At 38.8% G+C, this 18,622-nt stretch overlaps 1 protein-coding gene and 1 long non-coding RNA gene across 3 annotated transcripts; one reads left to right on the top strand and one right to left on the bottom strand.

Annotated features, from left to right (window-relative positions):
- The first annotated feature begins 433 nt into the window (after positions 1-433).
- Positions 434-16,779, top strand: rps6ka4 (ribosomal protein S6 kinase, polypeptide 4). 2 transcript variants are annotated; one of them, XM_044139655.1, is made up of 19 exons: positions 454-803; positions 1,383-1,444; positions 3,150-3,221; positions 4,369-4,436; positions 4,980-5,130; positions 5,312-5,427; positions 8,060-8,167; positions 8,253-8,333; positions 8,872-8,975; positions 9,155-9,305; positions 9,492-9,653; positions 9,777-9,902; positions 10,758-10,891; positions 11,018-11,111; positions 12,164-12,334; positions 13,281-13,472; positions 13,563-13,722; positions 13,830-13,993; positions 14,874-16,779. In XM_044139655.1, the coding sequence occupies exons 3-19, from the start codon at positions 3,182-3,184 to the stop codon at positions 15,081-15,083; spliced, it is 2,232 nt and encodes a 743-aa protein (XP_043995590.1). In that variant the 5' UTR covers positions 454-803; positions 1,383-1,444; positions 3,150-3,181; the 3' UTR covers positions 15,084-16,779. The 2 variants fall into 2 exon arrangements, with proteins under 2 accessions (XP_043995589.1, XP_043995590.1); XM_044139654.1 differs by having other exon boundaries at positions 434-1,444.
- On the bottom strand, positions 15,458-18,318 carry LOC122844361. Its single transcript, XR_006372873.1, has 2 exons — positions 17,942-18,318; positions 15,458-17,793 (listed from the first exon to the last, which is right to left on the bottom strand). It is a non-coding gene; the product is annotated as an uncharacterized LOC122844361 (long non-coding RNA).
- Between the last annotated feature and the right edge of the window lie 304 nt (positions 18,319-18,622).

Raw genomic sequence — 18,622 nt, 5'->3', positions numbered from 1 at the left:
GGGTTTCCATCTACATTTTGTGTGCATATCTATGTACATAACCTGATGAGCAATTATGGTAGAAGCCAGATATTTTTTTTGATAAGCTACTAATAAAACATGCCATTGTTACTGTCATATATTAATCTACTTCCCCCATTTTATATAAATACATTTTCAAATAGAAAATGAATTGGAAATTATCAGTTCAAGTACAACAAAACTGTATTTTGCAACGTCTTCATTCACCCGCCGTGAAGAATATTTGTAGTTAGAGATACAAACACTGGGTTGTTTCTTTAAGGTGATCTTCCAAACTCATGTTTTCGATTATATTGACTCGCATAAATGGTCTTTATTGAGGTAATTACAGTTTCTATACGATAATAAGTGAGTTAATACATTCGTTGACTTCTCTAGTAAAACGGCTCCGCCCACCACTAGTCGTCACGTGACTGGCCGTCGCCCAGGTTGTCTCGAAAGCATCCTGGTGTTAGCAGTTTACTAGCTGTAGCAAGGAAAATAAAGTAAGACGTACTTTTTCTGACAATGGATAAATTATGTATGTAATTGGTGCGAACGGAAAGAAGACGGGGAGAAACTGCGGTGTTTTCCGACACGGACTGACTGCACTTACCTGAACAGGCCAGTTGAAAAGGCTAGCAAACACTTAGCTTAGCTAATCGTTCAAACTTTGACGGACAGCTAGCTACGAAAGCTGTTTTCCATCTGTACAGCTTCTACCGCAGCTGAGTGGGAACCCGTCCTTCTTGTTGGAGCTATAATGCTAACGAAAATGTTGGGAACGGGGACTCCCTAGCCAGGTAGTTGATTTAAAACTAAGGTTTAGGTTATTACAAAGTAACTATTAGCTACCTTTTGAATAATAACTGCTGTTGCACAGCTAATGGTAACTGCAGTGCGTTAAATTAAAAAGTAGCACAAACATATTCAGTGACAGAAATTGAAAGCACCGCTGTTGTTTCCTCTAAATGTTGGTGAAGATTAGACAGCTGTAACAAAGCTTGAAGAACCGCAGAAGCAACACGTCCTTGATTTTATCTATTTATTTATTTCCCTCCCCCCCCCCGCCGATTTCGGCCAATCACATGAGTAAAAAACAATGCTAAACACCAGGATGTCAAACGCATGGGGATTAACCTCAACCCAGCTGCATTGCCTCCAAAACACAGTTGTCCTGTCATTTCGATAATCCCTGCGTTCCTCGCAATGCATCAACAATAGAGCTTTATTTATTTATCTTTTTGTTTTGTTTTTTGTTTTGTTTTTTTTTTTACTTACCGAACCTGTAGCGCAGTCAGTTAGCATCTGGGTTAATTTAATCAGTTCACACAGGTTGTTTTCCCCGTTAAAATTATGTCTGGGGACACATCTGACAGCAGTGATGACTCCGATGGGAAATCTAATGAGAAGGCCTGTACTGTCAAGCATCAAATTACCAATGGTAAGTCAGATTCACGTACATGTTTTTGTTCGCACATTTTTTCTTAAAATAAAGAAACCCCGGTGAACGAAGTATCGCTTAAGCTAAAATCAACAGTGGTAAAGAGACTATTATGAAGCAGGGGGGAGCGATATGGACTTATTGTGATGACGATAAAAACTGTTGGTAATTTATTTTTAAAGCCCACAAGCACAAACGGTTCTCTTGGAAAAACATTCGCATTTGTGATATGCTTCTTCAGGACACCTGTCGCATAAAGAAGTGATTTGTATCACTAAATTGCACTAAGTAACTTCTCTTAAACAAAGAAAAACTGTACAAAATTGTACCTTGGAATGAAATGATTATTAGAAGGCACCAGATTATGGTAAGCATCTATATTTTGCTTCCCTTAAAGCACAGTAAGTACATTTAAATGCCTTCATAATGTACAGTGATTGTTACATTAGTTACAGCAATTTTCGGTCTATTTTATTAGGACTTTATTTGACATATCAAATAAAAAAAGCACAACATTATTGTGAAGTGGAATGAAAATGATAAATGTGTTTCCAAATGTTATTGTTAATAAAAATGAGAAAAGATTAGCGTTTTTTTATTTTCCTCCTCTTAATAAAAGTGTTAAATCAACCACTGGATGAAGAGCATCTGTGAACGTAGGCTTTTAAGTCTTTCTACCAATTCTCAGGTGAATTCAGACCTGGACTTTGTATGGGTTTTCTTAGGTGGCATTTGAAAGTTATTGATTGTGCTGGATTTTATTCAGGGTTTATGCAATACCTCTGAATACAAATGTAGGCCACACTTTTCAGATTATTTTTTTGAAATCATATGTCCCGTTTCTTCCACTTCACAGTTATGCACTTTGTTGTATTGGTCTATCACATAACCTCAATGAAATGGAATATTCTACTCAAAAGGCACTGTATGTAAATTAAATGAGCCCTAGAAAAAAAGCTCTTATTTTCAAGGGTTTTTTTTTTATGTGTGTGTGTGTGTGTGTTGTCTTGTTGGTGCTATTTGGTGTGTACGCCTCATCAGATCATGCATAAATCACAGAGGGGTGGGCATTTATTTAATCGTTTATCGTGGAAAAATTTCTTTTCATAAAATTTTTTTTTGATCAATTATCTCAATAAATTTTAATTATTGATATTAAAGACAATAATTAAACTCACTGAAATGTGTTTTTTTTATTATTTTTTTTATTGATTTATTTTTTACTATTTTCATCACCGTTTACTCCACGAGAGAATGAATAAATATCAATACATTTAAAAATGCATTTAGTGGCAGTTCAGGGATAAAATGAGTGGGAACAGTTTTCAAGAACAGGGATCGTGGCGCTATTAGCACCACAAGCACCACTTAAATAAGAAGTAATAAGTTGTATTTTTAGCAACAATTTTATGGTCATCTCGGTAGAACCACAAAATATCATTCTAAAATTATAAGTCTCCATTGCCCACTCCTAATATCACAGTATTAAACTGGCAGTAGTCTGATCTAATCATAAAATAATCAGTCAACATGTTGTTTTTTTATTAGCTATCCTAAGTATTGAATTGCAATGCTAATGTTTCAAGAACAAAGTGATGCATAAATTGTTTTACACTCTCAGATTTGCTAAAAACTGCTTGTATTCACCTTATATAATATATTTTAAAGACTTTATTTTATTTTATTTTTTGGTTTTTCCTTCTAGCTAACCTCACAGGTCACACTGAAAGGGTTGGCATGGAGAACTTTGAGCTTCTCAAGGTTTTGGGCACCGGAGGTAAGCTTCTGAAGCGACGTCTTCGCTCAAATCAGACCTAAATAGGGATGTTTGTTAAACACTAGATCAGACACAGTGCAGAAGTCTCATTTTGACCAACAAGGACACTTGTGGTAAGCTAAAGGTTGTTCTGCAGCCACGGGATCTCTTACAGTCCCTGAGCATACGGGGAGTTTTTCAGATATAATCAGACTATATCTGTCCAAACTGGATCATGCAACAAGATACTGATTACAAGCTATAAGTAAAAATAACTCCTTCCCCAGAAAAGAATCAAATACTTATCCATTTTAACCTTTTTTTTTGATTAAATAACTAATGTTTTCTCCATCCACATACTTTTTGTTTTGACAGGTAAAGTTGCCAAATTCTAAAAAAAAAGACATGAATGGGATGTTTTCTCAAAGATGCCACAATCTAATCTTACTGTGAAGTTGTGCTAGAAATTTTTTATTCAACTTTACAGACTGTAAAGACAACATGGAGAACAAGAATAATTCAACATTATCTGGGAGACACAGCTCTTAACATATTTCTCTTTTTAAGAAGTACATCGTTAAGATGGCAGTAAAAATAGTTTAATGTTAAATTGTCAGACCAAATTTAGCTAGCTAGATCTCATTTCTGACTTCCGATGCTTTGTCTGTAAAAAGAAAAGACAAAAGCAAAAAAAAAACAAAAAAACACCTTAATAATTATGTTGTACTTAAAGGATTTTGCATATGTTTAGTTTAAGATTTAAAATTTTGAGACCAGCCATGTCTGATCATATCTGCCTCTGGAGCATTTTGTTCCCACTTTGGAAACTGTCCATTTAAAGCTGTTGTTGTTTTTTCCTCAAATTAATGAGCCTATGTGATACAAAACAACTATTACCTGCGAGGAGGAGATCTGTCCTTGTTTTTATTCCGTAAATCTTCTGTCATGTTTCATTAAAACTAAAAGATCTTAGCAGGAATCAGATCCCCAATCAGTGGAATCAAAGTGCAAAATAAAATCTACAGGAAATAAACTATAAACTGTCAAATTTGAGCATTTTTGTCATCTATGTATCTCCAGAAATGATAAAACAATTAAGATTCACAATTTTTATTTATTTTTTTTACAAGTTGAAATTTAAATATCTGCGAATCTTGTGTTTTTCTAGCTTATGGAAAGGTGTTTTTAGTTCGGAAGAACACGGGCCACGACGAGGGCCAGCTGTATGCAATGAAGGTAAAATTCCTCATTTGATGTAAAAGGTTTGTGCTTATCTTGTTTTCTTTTAACACGTTACAAAAATATTTAATTATACCCGCATTTTCGAATGTTACAATTACCGTATTTTCTGGACTAGAACACGTATAAAAAAATGCGACATGAAGAAGAAAAAAACCTGCGTATGTCGATCTGGATTGTAAGTTGCAGGATCAGCTGGAAAAGAGTCGATGGAATTTTGTTGGAATTTTATGTGAAGAACCAACAAAAATTAGTGCGTAAAAGTGAAGTTAAGCATGAAATATTTTTGCATATTAAAAAAAAAATGGCGTCAGGCTGTGAGGAAGCTTTTCTTCTGGAACAAGAAAACAGGTCAGATCTGATAAGCGGATGAAATTAGAGAAAACCTGTTAGAGGTTTCGAAGACCTGAGACGGAGGGAGAGGTTCAACTTCCAGTAGAGCAACAAAAACCATAATCACGCAGCAAGAGCTACAATAGAAGACTTTATCAAACCGTATTCATGTTTTCATGCATGTTGTGCTTCTGTTACTTGTCTCAGGTTTTAAAGAAAGCAGCGATCGTTCAGAAAGCGAAGACGACAGAACACACTCGCACCGAGCGACAGGTGCTGGAGCACATTCGCCAGTCTCCCTTCCTGGTCACCCTTCACTACGCCTTTCAAACTCAGAGCAAGCTGCACCTCATCCTGGGTGAGCCGATCGAAGATCAGCTGTCAAACACGCTGAACAGATTCGTCTTTCTGTCCGACTCTCTGCGTTTTTATTTTTTTTGGTCTATATTTGTATTTAGATGTTTTTTGCAGTGTGTTTATTTCTTTGCACCACATCCTTTTCAAGCCCCCTCTTTATTTGTTCTTGTGTGCGACTACAGACTATGTGAGTGGTGGCGAAATGTTTACTCACCTGTACCAGCGGGATCACTTTTCCGAGGAAGCGGTGCGGATTTATATCGGGGAAATAATTCTCGCTCTGGAGCATCTGCACAAGGTGAGTGTGGGTGACTTTAACGCCTGAATGGAGCCAGTCTTTATTTCCCCCCACCACATTCAAAAGTTGGTTAAGTGCATACATTCACTCTCCATTCCTCATTGGTTTTTATATCTTTCCCTTTATCGTTAACTTTGATTTACATACGCTTTTGTTGAACTCACAACACAAGTGAACTGACTGGACTTTGCTTGACTTGCAGCTTTTTTCTTTCTGCAGCTGTTGGCTTTATTCTTCAAGGAGAGAAGTTTCCTTTGGTGTTCATTGTGTGAAACACACTCCGACTCGAGGAAGTGATTACCTAATAGTGTTACGCAACTCCTGTAGCTGGTAGTTGTGCTCATATCCCAGGGAGGCAGCTGCAGTGTTGAATTTCATCACCATCTTGCATGTTCTTTTGATAACTGATTGTTAAATGTTGGTGGGAAGCCAGAAGTCAGATTTCTTTTTAAAAGCATTCCTCAGCTTGTCGCTGCTGGTTTTTGTGGCATAGCATTGGTGACTTCTATTTTTATTTTATTTTTTTAAAGTGCAGCCTTCAAGGAGGTAAAGTCAATCTTTAGGATTTGATGAAACTGTAAAGCTGCAAGAGAAACAAATTAGATCCGCCTCTCATTCTTCTCCCCACTGCCGGGGTTGACACACAAGGGAAGAACTAATTCATGCTAATCAAAAAAAAAAAATAAAAAATGATTCCAATAGCAAAATAAAGCAATTTACCATCCCACAAGCACATTCTACAACACCTGAACGTTATAAGCAGAAGAAAATAGTCACAGCAAGCTAAGAATAATTGACTAATCTGTGTAGCTTCCAGTATTTCTACTCTGCTAATGGAATCTCTGTGTCAATTTGCCTGTGACATAACAGTAGACACAAAGCACAAGCCAGTATTAAAATCCATTGTTTTCATAGCCTTGAGTAGTAATACCAAAGGTGCTACGGTATTTTCTCTAAAATTGAAAGCAACAGTCAGCACCACGATGGCTCCATCTATCATCCGTACCCGGGTTGAGGGCGGATGCTCCATCAGTCTTTGGCCGAGTGGACGCTCTGAAAAGGTCACCAGTCCGTCACATAACAATTTAGAGAGACCGATTAGCTGAACGGTCGTGTTTCTGAGGCGTGGGAGGAGGCCAGCGTGAACCCAGAGAGGCACAAGTGGAACAAGCAGAAAGAGCCTCTGCAAAGGTGCAAACCTGGGAGCTTCTTGCTGCTAGGCAACAGCACCAACTACTGCGCCACATATTTAGGTTTTGATGAACTTAGGCAAAGTATGTACTTAAAAAGTAACTTCTTTTAAGAAAGAAAAATCCCATTTGGGACAAGACCGCTAAACGCTCGTGGACTGTGGAAAATGACACTGTGAGATTTAAAACTACATTGGTTGCGGGTGCTGTGGTGGTGCAGGGGGAAAGCACGACCTATTGAGGCCTTAGTCCTCATGGCGGTGGTCGCAGGTTCGATTCCCAGTCTTGCGACATTTACCGCATGTCTTCCCCCTCTCTGATTACCCTGTTTCCTGTCCAGCTACTTTCAAATAAAGGCCACTAGAGCCAACAAAACCTTAAAAAAAAAAAATAATAATAATAATTTAAAAAAAAACTACATTGGTTGCTTAACATGAGTTGTGGGGGGTTGATCTCTTCCAAAAACATATCTATGTCAGTTTGCTTGTTTATTTTTGTTTGTTTTATTGGCAATATGACAAAGCATTGTTCATGGAATGTAAAAATAGTATCAAGCAGTATTTGCCACATTCTCTGATGCCCGAATAGCAACCCTCCACTTACATTCAGCTAATAAACAACTACGGAGGGTAATCATTCTCATCCTCATTTGTAGCCATAAAGATGAGAGTTTACAATGATTCTGTAAATGCCACAGCTTTGACTGCTCCTCTGAGACTCCATGCCATTTGTTTACATTAGCACGCATCAATAAATCCAGAAGGTAATTAATTAAAATTCAGCCTGAACATTAAACAGAAACATTTTCCTGCAACGTCCCGTCACAGAAGCAAAATTACAACCAATCTAAATCCTTTCCAGTGGCTGCTGTTGTATCATTCTTTGTGGCTAGCTGGTCTTTTTGAGGAACATCAGCTGCATGTTCAGCTATTCCAGTATCCATTTTCTATTTTCCTTCCTTCCTTTTGTTCAGCAAATGTCAAAATTGTGTTGTACAGTCAAAATAAGCAGAGGCCCTTTCACAAGAACGATGTGTGAAATCCAAAAATCTGTTTTTCACAACCATTCGCACAGTCGACTTTCTCTTTCTCATAATTGTGAGGAAAACAATTATGAGAAATCTTGAGGGCAACAGGTGAGGGAGGGACACAGGGGTGAATATTATCAAAATCTTTATCGCAAATATAAAAAATGTTAAAATAAGAACGAATCATTTCTGAAAACTCGCAGAAATTGTAGAGATTGTTGCTTTTGCCTTTTTCTCCCCTCAGTAAATAAAACCGATTCTTACTTTGAGTTTAGAAAACAGGCTGTTTATGGACTAGCGATGCAGTTTTCTCACCTCAACTTACTAAACAATATTTTTTGTGCTTGTTATTTTTACTCACTTAATATAAATGTATCTCAGTGCCTTTTTTTTTCCCCCTGTGGTTTTTGTGCAGCTTGGGATCGTGTACCGAGACATCAAGCTGGAAAACATCCTTCTAGACAGCGACGGCCATGTGGTGTTGACCGACTTTGGGCTCAGCAAAGAGTTTCTGGAAGAAGACGTGCGTAACCCAAACCTGCGGTGGCAGCTTACTGTCCTCTTCCTGTACGAAGTAAATCCCTTTTTTTGGCTTCGTCTCGTTGCAGAAAGGAAGGACTTACTCCTTCTGTGGCACCATCGAATACATGGCTCCAGAAATCATCCGGGGGAAGACGGGCCATGGCAAGGTGACATCTTGACTGAGCATCATCCAAGAGTAGTGACTGTATATTTTTCCAGGTGTTGGATGTTGTGGTGAAGCTGTAAATCAATTAATTGCGTGATAGAGACTTAGTACGAAGTAGTTAGTTTGCACTACCTGCCACTTTTACCTATTATTCTGTCTAAGCTGATTGGTTGTTATTTTTTGGTTGCAGAGACTTCATAATCCATTTTAGTTATTGTCGTTTTAGTTGTTTTCTTTGCTTATTTTGGATATTTAACATGTTTTCCAGTTCCAGTGCTAAATGGAGAGTGTACTTGCATCAGTATGTTTTTACTGTTGTTAGTGGAAAGTGATCTCAAAATGTCAATATTGTCATTTGCCACAATAATTTCTGGGAGAATTCATCGTCCACTAAAACGTGTTATTGGGACAGGTAGGATCACATTTTCCAGGTGTTGGTTTTGAAGAAGCATTCCTTCTGCAGCAGTCCCAGTTCGGTTCCAGTCTGGGCCTTCCCATGCTCGTCTTTAAGCTTGCTTTCTCCCTCTGCTGTCCTGAAGTCTGTAGATTGGTGGAGCCTGGGGATCCTGATGTTCGAGCTGCTGACGGGAGCTTCTCCTTTCACCTTGGAGGGAGAAAGGAACTCCCAGAGTGAGGTGTCGAAGTAAGTACAGCGCCTAAATGAACGCTCACGGATTAAATCATCTTGTTCCATTCTGACATCACCTGAATTGTTTCTGAAGCAAAAAGTTTGGAAAATGGTGTTGTTTCTTGTTTCAGAGGACAACAGAGTAGGATCTGGGAAGAAGTCATTTTAAAACCTGTTTACCTTTTTCCTGTCAGACGTATCCTGCGCTGCGATCCACCATTCCCCTCCATGATTGGACTGGTTGCCAAGGACCTGCTGAGGAAGTTATTGGTGAAGGATCCACATAAGAGACTTGGCTCTGGGCCCAGAGGAGCCGAGGATATCAAAGCTCATCCCTTCTTCAAGGTCCTTCCTTCCTACTTACCCTTCTTTCTTACAGTCCTTCATTTTTCTTCCTATCCATCCAGTTTGTGTCATAAGCCTTATTTCTGTATTACTGCTGTGAATTCATTGGGAACTTTTGTAAACGTTAAGAAATTATCTAGAAGGCCTGAGAATTTTTTCATGAAACATGTCATTGCTCCCTCACAGGGACTGAACTGGTCTGACTTAGCACAGAAGAAGGTACCAAGTCCATTCAAACCGGAGCTGAAAAGTGAACTGGATGTGGGCAACTTTGCCGAAGAGTTCACCGGAATGGACCCCGTCTACTCCCCGGCGAGTACGCCCCCCAGCACAGACCGCCTTTTCCAGGTCAGTCCTCATCTTCAGCTGCTCTCTGGAAAACATGAAGTCTGAAAAGTTAGATAACACACTATCGGACGCATTCGTGTCTCATGTTGTCTCCGACTCCTAACTCTTCTTCTCTGTTGTTAGGGCTACTCATTTATTGCTCCTTCCATTTTGTTCAACAAGAACGCTGTGATGGGAGACTTTGTCGAATGTCAGATTGGAGCAGAGCGCCCGGCGTCTGCTTCTGTCCAGCAAAGTGCAATGTTAAAGGTACGGGTGGAGGCTCTGCTGGGTCAACGTTTGGAAATAGTCAAAGCAGAAGCAGGTGTTGCCTACTGCAAAAGAGAAAGATATTTTATCAAGAAATCAGTCACAGTGGAAAATATTTATTCTAATTTAACTTTTTACCGCATAAGTCAGTTTGGGAGGTTGATTCTTACTTTCATGTATAAAAATAATAAAATATCGAGGTTATAGAAATTAAGAAAGTGTTATAGATGAACTAAAGTTACAAGGCTTCTCAGTAGTTATGTTTGATGTAATGCAAATAATAAAGATTTATTTGTTATTGAGAAGGGTATTAATAATTTTCAACATGTATGTTTTTAAATAGACTTTAATAATACATAAATTTGAAGTTGACGCTGCTTTTTCACTGTTTTATCTAATTTCCTTTCAGAAACAAACTTATTGTCTGAATGACAGCTGCAGTATATAAAAAGGACTTTCTACATAAGTCATAAAACTGTCACTACTTCCCGACAGTATAATATGAAACAGATAATCTGCAAAAAAATTTAATTGGGCCTCCGTTGTCCTACAGCCACCTGTGGAAATGCACCACTCTCAGTTAGAAACAACCAATCAGAGCCAGGAGGAGGGTCTTAGAGCTGTCAATCATGCACTGTACACGCACAAATTATCTCTCATATTATTCAGTCAGGAAAGAGTGACAGTCTTGACAAATATGTGAAAAATATATTGTTTACAAAAGCTGCAAACTGCAGCTTTTAAGCTATTATCTGTAAATAATGAATAATCTTGGGCTTAAATGTGACGACAAACCTTCTTGCATTGTGATCACTGGACACCAAAAGCTTGTCCTCTTCAATAATGTTTGTCCAGGAATCCCAGTTCTTCCAGCACTATGAACTAGATCTCCATGGCCCTCCACTGGGCGAGGGGAGTTTCTCAGTGTGCAGGAAATGCAGACACAAGCAGAACGGCCACGAGTACGCCGTTAAGATCGTCAGCCGCAGGTGAGAGGACAGGCCTGGCCCTTGGTATGCCGCCATTTGAGATGTGATCAGCTGTCCTTCACAGATCGGTTTTCATGTAAGCATTGTAAGCATTTTTCATACTCGTCTTGTTTTCCTATTTGTCAGAATGGAAGCGAATACTCAGAGGGAGATTGCTGCGCTGAGGCAGTGTGAAGCTCATCCCAACATCGTCAAGCTGCATGACGTCTTCACTGATCAGGTACAGGAACCGCCATGTCGACAGCTAATGAACAGACAAAACATCAAACAGGACAGGGATAAAAAAAAATAAAATACTTTATTTGTAAAAACCACTGCCAGGTGAGAAAATAAAACAATACGCCTTTTTAAATTCAGGGTTCCTACAAAGTCTGGAATTTAATAATCTTACAGATTTAGATAGGGATAGAAAAAAACTAGAGTATAAAAACAGTTTCCAGACCACGTTCTTAATCTCTGTAAGTCTTTTTATCCAAGAAAATTAGATCTTACTAAAAATTTACGCCTCTGTTTTAAGGAAAGTACACGTGATTATTTCAGCAGGAGTCAACAGAACTTCTTTGGTGCAAGAGAAACCAAAAATATAATGGAACAAAAGTGCTTTGTTAGTTTTCTTAGTTTGAAGATTTTCTTTTTGTCAAAGACCTTGGAAGCGGCATTCGCTCCCTTTTAAACTGCAGCGTCTTTGTTTCCCCACAAGAGGGCGCGAATGTTTTCGATGATGATTCTATCCGCCAACATCTTTCTTACTGTTTCTGTTTTTACTGGATTGATTTTAAAGCCTCCTCTTTACCTTTTCCTTCGTCGCACGTCGCACTGCCTTATCTATCTTAAAGAGACAGCAACATGAAAATGTATTTGCCTCTTAGATTTGATCACTTTTCTTTTTAGCATCTCTTAATTTCAGGCACCTTCTACATTTTCCAACCCTGGATGCTGCATATTTTTACTGCGCAACATTTCAATTAGATTTCATACCCTTCTTTGGCTTCCTAAGATGTTTTAAATCCTAACTAGGAATTATAAATAAGTTGTCCCAATAATTAATATCTTTTTCAGCAAGAAAGTGGCAGATTCACCTTCCCAGAACTGTTGTTTTTTACTTTGATTTTATTTTTGAAAGAATTGGGGACAGAAACAAGCCCAACCTCCATTAAATATTATTTGTACAGTTTGGGCTAATATTGTGTGATAATCAGCTGTATCGTACAACAAAATGACTTATCTGTATTTTGTTTTCTTGTTTCTGCGGCACATCTTCTGCTCGGTCAGTATCACACGTATTTAGTGATGGAGTTCCTGAGAGGCGGGGAGTTACTGGAGAGGATCAAGAAGAAGAAGCTGTTTGGGGAGGCGCAGGCCAGTCAGCTGCTGCAGAGCCTGGTCTCTGCTGTCAGCTTTATGCACGACGCTGGAGTGGTGCACAGAGACCTTAAACCTGAGGTGTGTTTTTTCAGATTTTATTTGTTTAGTTTATTTATTTCAATCATTTCAGCACAGGGTGTCTGCGCAACCTTAAAGAGTCTTATATTAATGGAAAAAAAAAATACCTTGGCCTTCAATATGTTGATCACAGGTCTTAAATTTTCTCTTGGTTGGACTATTTAACGCCCATGTTGTTTTTATTTTTTTCTTGCGGGCCTTTTCTGTCAGGCTAAGGCTTGAGTCACGCTCAGAGATCTTGATTGCATTCTGTGACTCGGATCTGCTGAGGCTACCGCTTACTAGCTGCTAATATACCTGGGTAGCTAGCTAGCTGGTAAAATTATTGCCAGGTGATTTGTCTCCACCACAGGCTCACTTATGTTGCCAACCGTACGAAGCTACGTTCAATCTGTGGTAAAGGTTGGCAGTACGGGGGTGAATACTGTAGAGAACCATGTCTGAGCTGCACAGAGTGACTGTAGAGAACTACAAACATGTCACCGTTTTGATCCCCTGGTGTGGCTATCGCTCCCCAGAAAACAGTCAGCACTGCTGCTACTGGCACTGATATAAGGGCAACATTTTGGTGCGATACAAACTCTGAAGTCGGAGGTTTAGTGGATTTTAAGCAAGGTGATGAAACATCTGAACAGTTCTATTTCGACCAAGTTGTTAGTATAAAGGGAATGACGTCCAAGAAGGAGAAGGTCTTCTCACACAGATGCAGCTATAATGAAAGTTGATCTCACTAGAATTACAATTTTTTTCCCTCAATAGTTTTACATTATTGTGTCTTTATAAACATATAAAATATGCTGTTGCCTTTTGTACATTTCTGTCTTGATGCAGGTCTTAATTTTCATTGAAAATAGTCTGAAAAAAGTCTTCCTGCAGGAACCCTGTAGCAGAATGCTCCCACCCAGCAGCGCGCTACGCGGGTTGACCTTTCTTGTTGACCTTTCAGAACGTGCTGTTTACCGACGAGGACGAGGACTCTCTGCTGAAAGTCATCGACTTCGGCTTCGCCCGCCTGTGTCCTGCGGGCAGCGCCCCTCTGAAGACGCCCTGCTTCACGCTGCAGTACGCCGCTCCGGAGCTTTTTGAGAGCGCGGGATACGACAAGTCCTGCGACCTCTGGAGTCTAGGGGTCATCTTGGTAATTGAGCCGGCGCTCCCCGGTTATGCGACATGTGTCGCGGCTAAGTAACAGCAGCAGCGCTAATGAGTCTCTGTGTGCGTCCCGCAGTACACCATGCTGTCGGGCCAGGTGCCGTTTCAGAGCGAGCAGCGTGGGATGACCTCATCGTACGCCGTCGACATCATGCAGAAAATAAAGGAGGGGGATTTCTCGTTGGACGGGGAGGCGTGGAAGGGTGTATCAGAAGACGCCAAAGAGCTTGTTAAAGGTTAGTGCTGCTAGTGACTCATTTCTAATCGTGCTGGAATTGCTTGTCCAGTAATTAGAGGGCATAAATGGGATGTTATTGTATCTTTAATCTGTTTTTATCTTCAGGACTTTTGACTGTGGATCCAGAGAGACGCCTGAAACTCTCCGATCTGAAGGAGAACAGCTGGCTGCAAGGCGGAGCGTCCATGTCCACCACTCCTCTGTGCACTCCTGATGTGTTGGAGTCCAGCGGGCCAACAGTCCGTACCTATGTGAATGCTACATACAAGGTAGCTTCTTTTTATGTTGGGCTGAAATTGATTATTTCCTAATCGATTAATCATTAACTGGAGCATACAGATAAAAAAACCCGAAAACATTCCAATTGCTGAAAGAACAACGTGACGATGAAAAAACGTTTTTTCTGTAAATATTTTCTACCCAGAACTTATAATGTGTTAGTTTATGAAGTGTTAGCTTCATCTGGTTCAAATGCTGTAAAAATAAATTAATAAAATCTTCCACTTTAAATCTAATTATTAATCAGTTTCTCAAAAAGATAATCATCAGATCAGCTCCACGCTGTGTTGATAAGTCAAGCAGAAAGGGCTGAACTTTTCACATGTTGATATAAGTGTTCGTTTTCTTTTTGCTCCAGATGAGTACACACTGTAGGAATGCTGCATTTGCATTTTAAGCAATAAAATGTTTATTTAAAAAAGCAAATAAATTATTTGCATTATTTCATGTATTTTTCATACTATATAAAGAAAAAAATCAGCAGAACGTACCGTTTTTTTATTATCTCATTAATTGTCAGAATAATAAATTACTAAAATAATGTTGGACTTTAAATGAAGCAAATATGATGCCTTAAAAAGTATTTCTACTTAAACATTGTAATTCTAAACCTTTAAGTGTATTGTGATGATTTTATATGTTAGACCAGGATTCTGCAACTTTTACAGTCCAAAGAGTCATTTATATATGAGACAACTTTTTGAGAAATATCTACATTAAGAAAGTTTTAAAAATCCATATTTTTATGTCTATACTTAGGTTCTAAATTCTAATAAAAACTAACAGAAGACATTTGCAAAAAGAAAATGGATACATTGTTGGCAAGAAAAATATAATTATGAATACTTTTTTTTTTTTGCGCCACAACAGGCTTTTAACCGTTGCAAGAGAGAAGGCTTTTTCCTGAAAAGCGTTGACAACGCCCCCCTGGCAAAACGACGCAAGCTCAAGATGACGAGCACGGGCGTGGAGACCCGCTGGAGCTCCTCCTCTTCCTCGTCCTCCTCCTCCACCTCCTCCTCGGCATCCAAAGAGCAGAACAAGCAGACTGTGACCCCAAAGCACATCAAGCCCAAATGACGGGGCGGGAGCGACCCTGAAAAAAAAACAAAAAAAAAAAACAAGAGGAGAATCCTAATACTGAGGACATGGTGTCTGCCGGTGGGGTCAGTGTGAAACAAACAAACAAACAAACAAAAAAAAATCTAAAACATATACAAACCCACACTGATGGATAGAAACACGACAGTTTTAATGGAAAATAATCTCGATTCCTCCTGCTGCACTCTACTCAAACCAAACGTGTATTTTGTTGAAAAGAGAAGATGTGCCCTGGAGGATTTGAATTCCTGTTCAGTATTTTTCTTCTCGGCACAGTCAGTTTATCCTCACTGCGGCGACAAAGCAGCGCCTGGTCAGAGGAGGACGAAAGGGGAAAAAAAACGAGCCATTAATGAGGAGAAGCCATAATTCCAGCGACTGTGAATAAGAAGGCGCAGCCGTTTGCACGCTGCAAGCGAACCAGCCTTTCAATTTATCTGTAATCAATCAGACGCTCCTTCACAAGTTCTCCACCACACGATCACAAACGAAGTGAACTTTATCGGTTAAGTTTGAGGGCAAATTTGAGCCGTTTGCACTATCAGCAGAGAATGTCGATGATCAAATTATTGCAGGGCTTTCGCCCAGAGGGATTTATTTTGCGATGTTTATGTGTCGTTTGGATATTAGGCACTGTGCAGGGCGAGTGTCGGGACGTAGCTGGAGTCAGTTTTCACGCGAAAGGTGCTGCACTTCCTTTACACTACCAGCTTTGGGCAGAGCTCTTGTCTCAAATTATTCAACTCTTTGATCCACAGAGTTGATTTTTTTTAATTTTTTAAGTGTTCAGGAGTAGCAGCTGTAAAAACACAAACAAGCTCGTCGAATTGAATCTCGTGTCTGTTTCAGCCTAGCATGGGTTTTCTATATTTTCGTTACCGACTGATAAAAGATGGTATCTTGGAGCGCACACAATGCCTTCGTCTTTCTGCTTTTCCCAGCACCATAGTGATGCTGACACCTGTCATTTAATGACTTTTTCTCATCTTTTTTCTTTCTGAGGTGGTTTTAAAACGTCACACAGCTTCAGAACTCCAAACACGACTTTTCGGTGAAGGTAATGTACATACCCTTCTTGATTTTTAAACGGAAATTGATCATGTAATGAGTTATGGTTTGGCAGCAGTCTAAAAGGTATATCTCTGTTTTTATTGGACTTCTTAAATGTTGTCAGTTGAGCGATTAAACACATTTCAGCTTTAACAGTGATTTTTGCTTATATTTATTATATCCTTGATTATTTTTTTAATGCTGTAGTTGTGGTTTTATCATGATTTTAACTCTTGTTGAATTCCAGCCCTGCGCACGCGTGTGTGTGTGAGAGAGAGTGTGTTTTTATGTATTGTTCTGAGGGATGTTTGCGGATCGGTTTTGCTGATATTTCTGTGCCAGATGAAACATTATTGCATCTTTGCTGTCGTTGGTTCCCCACTGATGTTGTTTTTGATTTTAACTGGTTGTTTGTTGATGTTTTTATTCAAGACTTGCTTTTATTGGTGTTGATATTCCTTTGCTGTTGTAGGTGATGTTTCTTTTCACGCTCTTCTTTTCGGTTTTAGCATTACTATCTTACTGTTAGTGTCCTAACTGGGAATTTATCTTTTGCACCAAGATTTGTATTTTGTTTATGTTTTTTTTTTTTGGTTGGTGCAAAAATAAATATTACTTTGAAATATCTGGTTATGATTTTTTTTTGTCTGTTGGATGTTTCAGTAGTATTTATTTGAACTTAAGTGATCAAACTAGAGAAAATATGACGGTAAGATATTTATATTTATACATTTTCATGGAGGGAAAGGGGTTTTCTGACTTTCTTTTCAGTTAACAAAAGAAAAAAGATTTGACTATATAGATTTTTGTTTGTGAATTAAAATGTCTTAATGCATTATTTTGTAAATCACTGGTTGTGTGGCTTCTTCAATGCAACCTAACATGTACAGACCCATTCAATAAATTCAAATCTTATTGAAAAGTAAATTTATTTCTGGAACTTTGTGACTAAATGAAACACAATATAGTTTAGATACACGGATGGATGAATGAAAGCCTTTAAATCTGTTCATCATGATTTTCCTGTCTACTGATAATCAAAACATGACATTTAAAATTAGGATATTATATCAGACCATTCAAAAAAATTTCATTTTTTGTACAAACATATTGCTAAGGGGTGTCAATTTTCTAATGAGCCTCATTGGAACTACACGACAAAAACACAAAAATATCACTTCATCAGAATAGAGCTTTGGAACGTGACGTCACTGCTGTAGACGTACTCTGCGGCCAAGGGCTATAACCGCCATCTTGAGGGGCCATGAACACAACCGGCAAAACGACTTTCTCGCAGATTTTTTGAATGCAAGTTTCTTAAAATAATTTAGCAATGGTGCGAATTTGCTGCGTTATTGGATGTAATGTCCCATCACACGACCGAAACGGTAAAAAGATGGAAAACGGACTTTTCTTTTCACTGTTTTCTGCCTGTAAACAACGCGAGGATGGTAAGCTAACGGAGCTAAACTATCGGATCTGACGAAAAGAAAACGAATGTGAGACGTCCTAATATTACGTTCTTCAACACCCCATGCAGTGGCTGGTAAGGCACCGACTTAATCATAATCATACTTACAAATATGTACCCCCTGCATGTTATTGTTTGCATTAGGAAATTTCATGCATCCGGACAACCCTGGAGGGTAAAAAGACAATTATTTTACATGTCATGCATAGCCGCGCTGCCGCTGTAGAATAATTCCGTTAACTCAATCAAACTTGGACATGTAGATATTATTAATTTAGTGCTGTGCTCCATAGCAAAGGGAAAAACCTTAAAATACATTTGAAAACCACTTCTTTCTCGCGCTCTGTATCAGTGCAGCTACACGGAGAGTCGTTGCCATAGCAACTGTCAACAACGCCACAACACACCCTGCAAAACTAAACAAAAGAAAACCGCTCAGATATTTCCCACACAAAGAGCAGAACATTCAGTCTGTTGCAGTGGTAACAGTAGTTTTAGGCTTAATGTCTATTTTGTGATTAGTATTAAGTGTTTGCTGTGGTACAAGGAGAAAACTATAAATATATCGCTGCACTTGACTTTACTGTATTTCTAGCTCGCTGTTACTGTCTCTTACTCTGCAGTTGTGCATAAATTACTAATTACTTCAGTCATTAAAAAGCCTGTTCGATTAAAATACATTTAATCTTAGCTCCTTATATAAAAAATCGTACTCTCCACAATATTCAAATGTAATAATTTATCTGTTTTTGAGTAAAAAAAAAAAAAAAGTAGGGTGTTTGAGGCTCTACTTAAAAAAATGTAAACAAAGAAGAAAGACACAATAAAAACATTCATTCTACGTAAAAAGATATAAATGTGTCTTTCAAAATTATGCCAATGCGACTTTGGACACTCCTGATGTAGGCAGGGGCGTCCAAAAAGATTCCCTTTAGTCTCAGCTCTTTCCTTCCCTCACACTCGGTATCTCTCGTCCTGCTGCTGATCCTCCGGTGCA

This window comes from Gambusia affinis, linkage group LG15 (assembly GCF_019740435.1).
Source record: "Gambusia affinis linkage group LG15, SWU_Gaff_1.0, whole genome shotgun sequence".
NCBI lineage: Eukaryota > Metazoa > Chordata > Actinopteri > Cyprinodontiformes > Poeciliidae > Gambusia > Gambusia affinis.
Note: the sequence above shows the minus strand (reverse complement) of the source record. Positions and strands in the feature narration are given on the sequence as shown.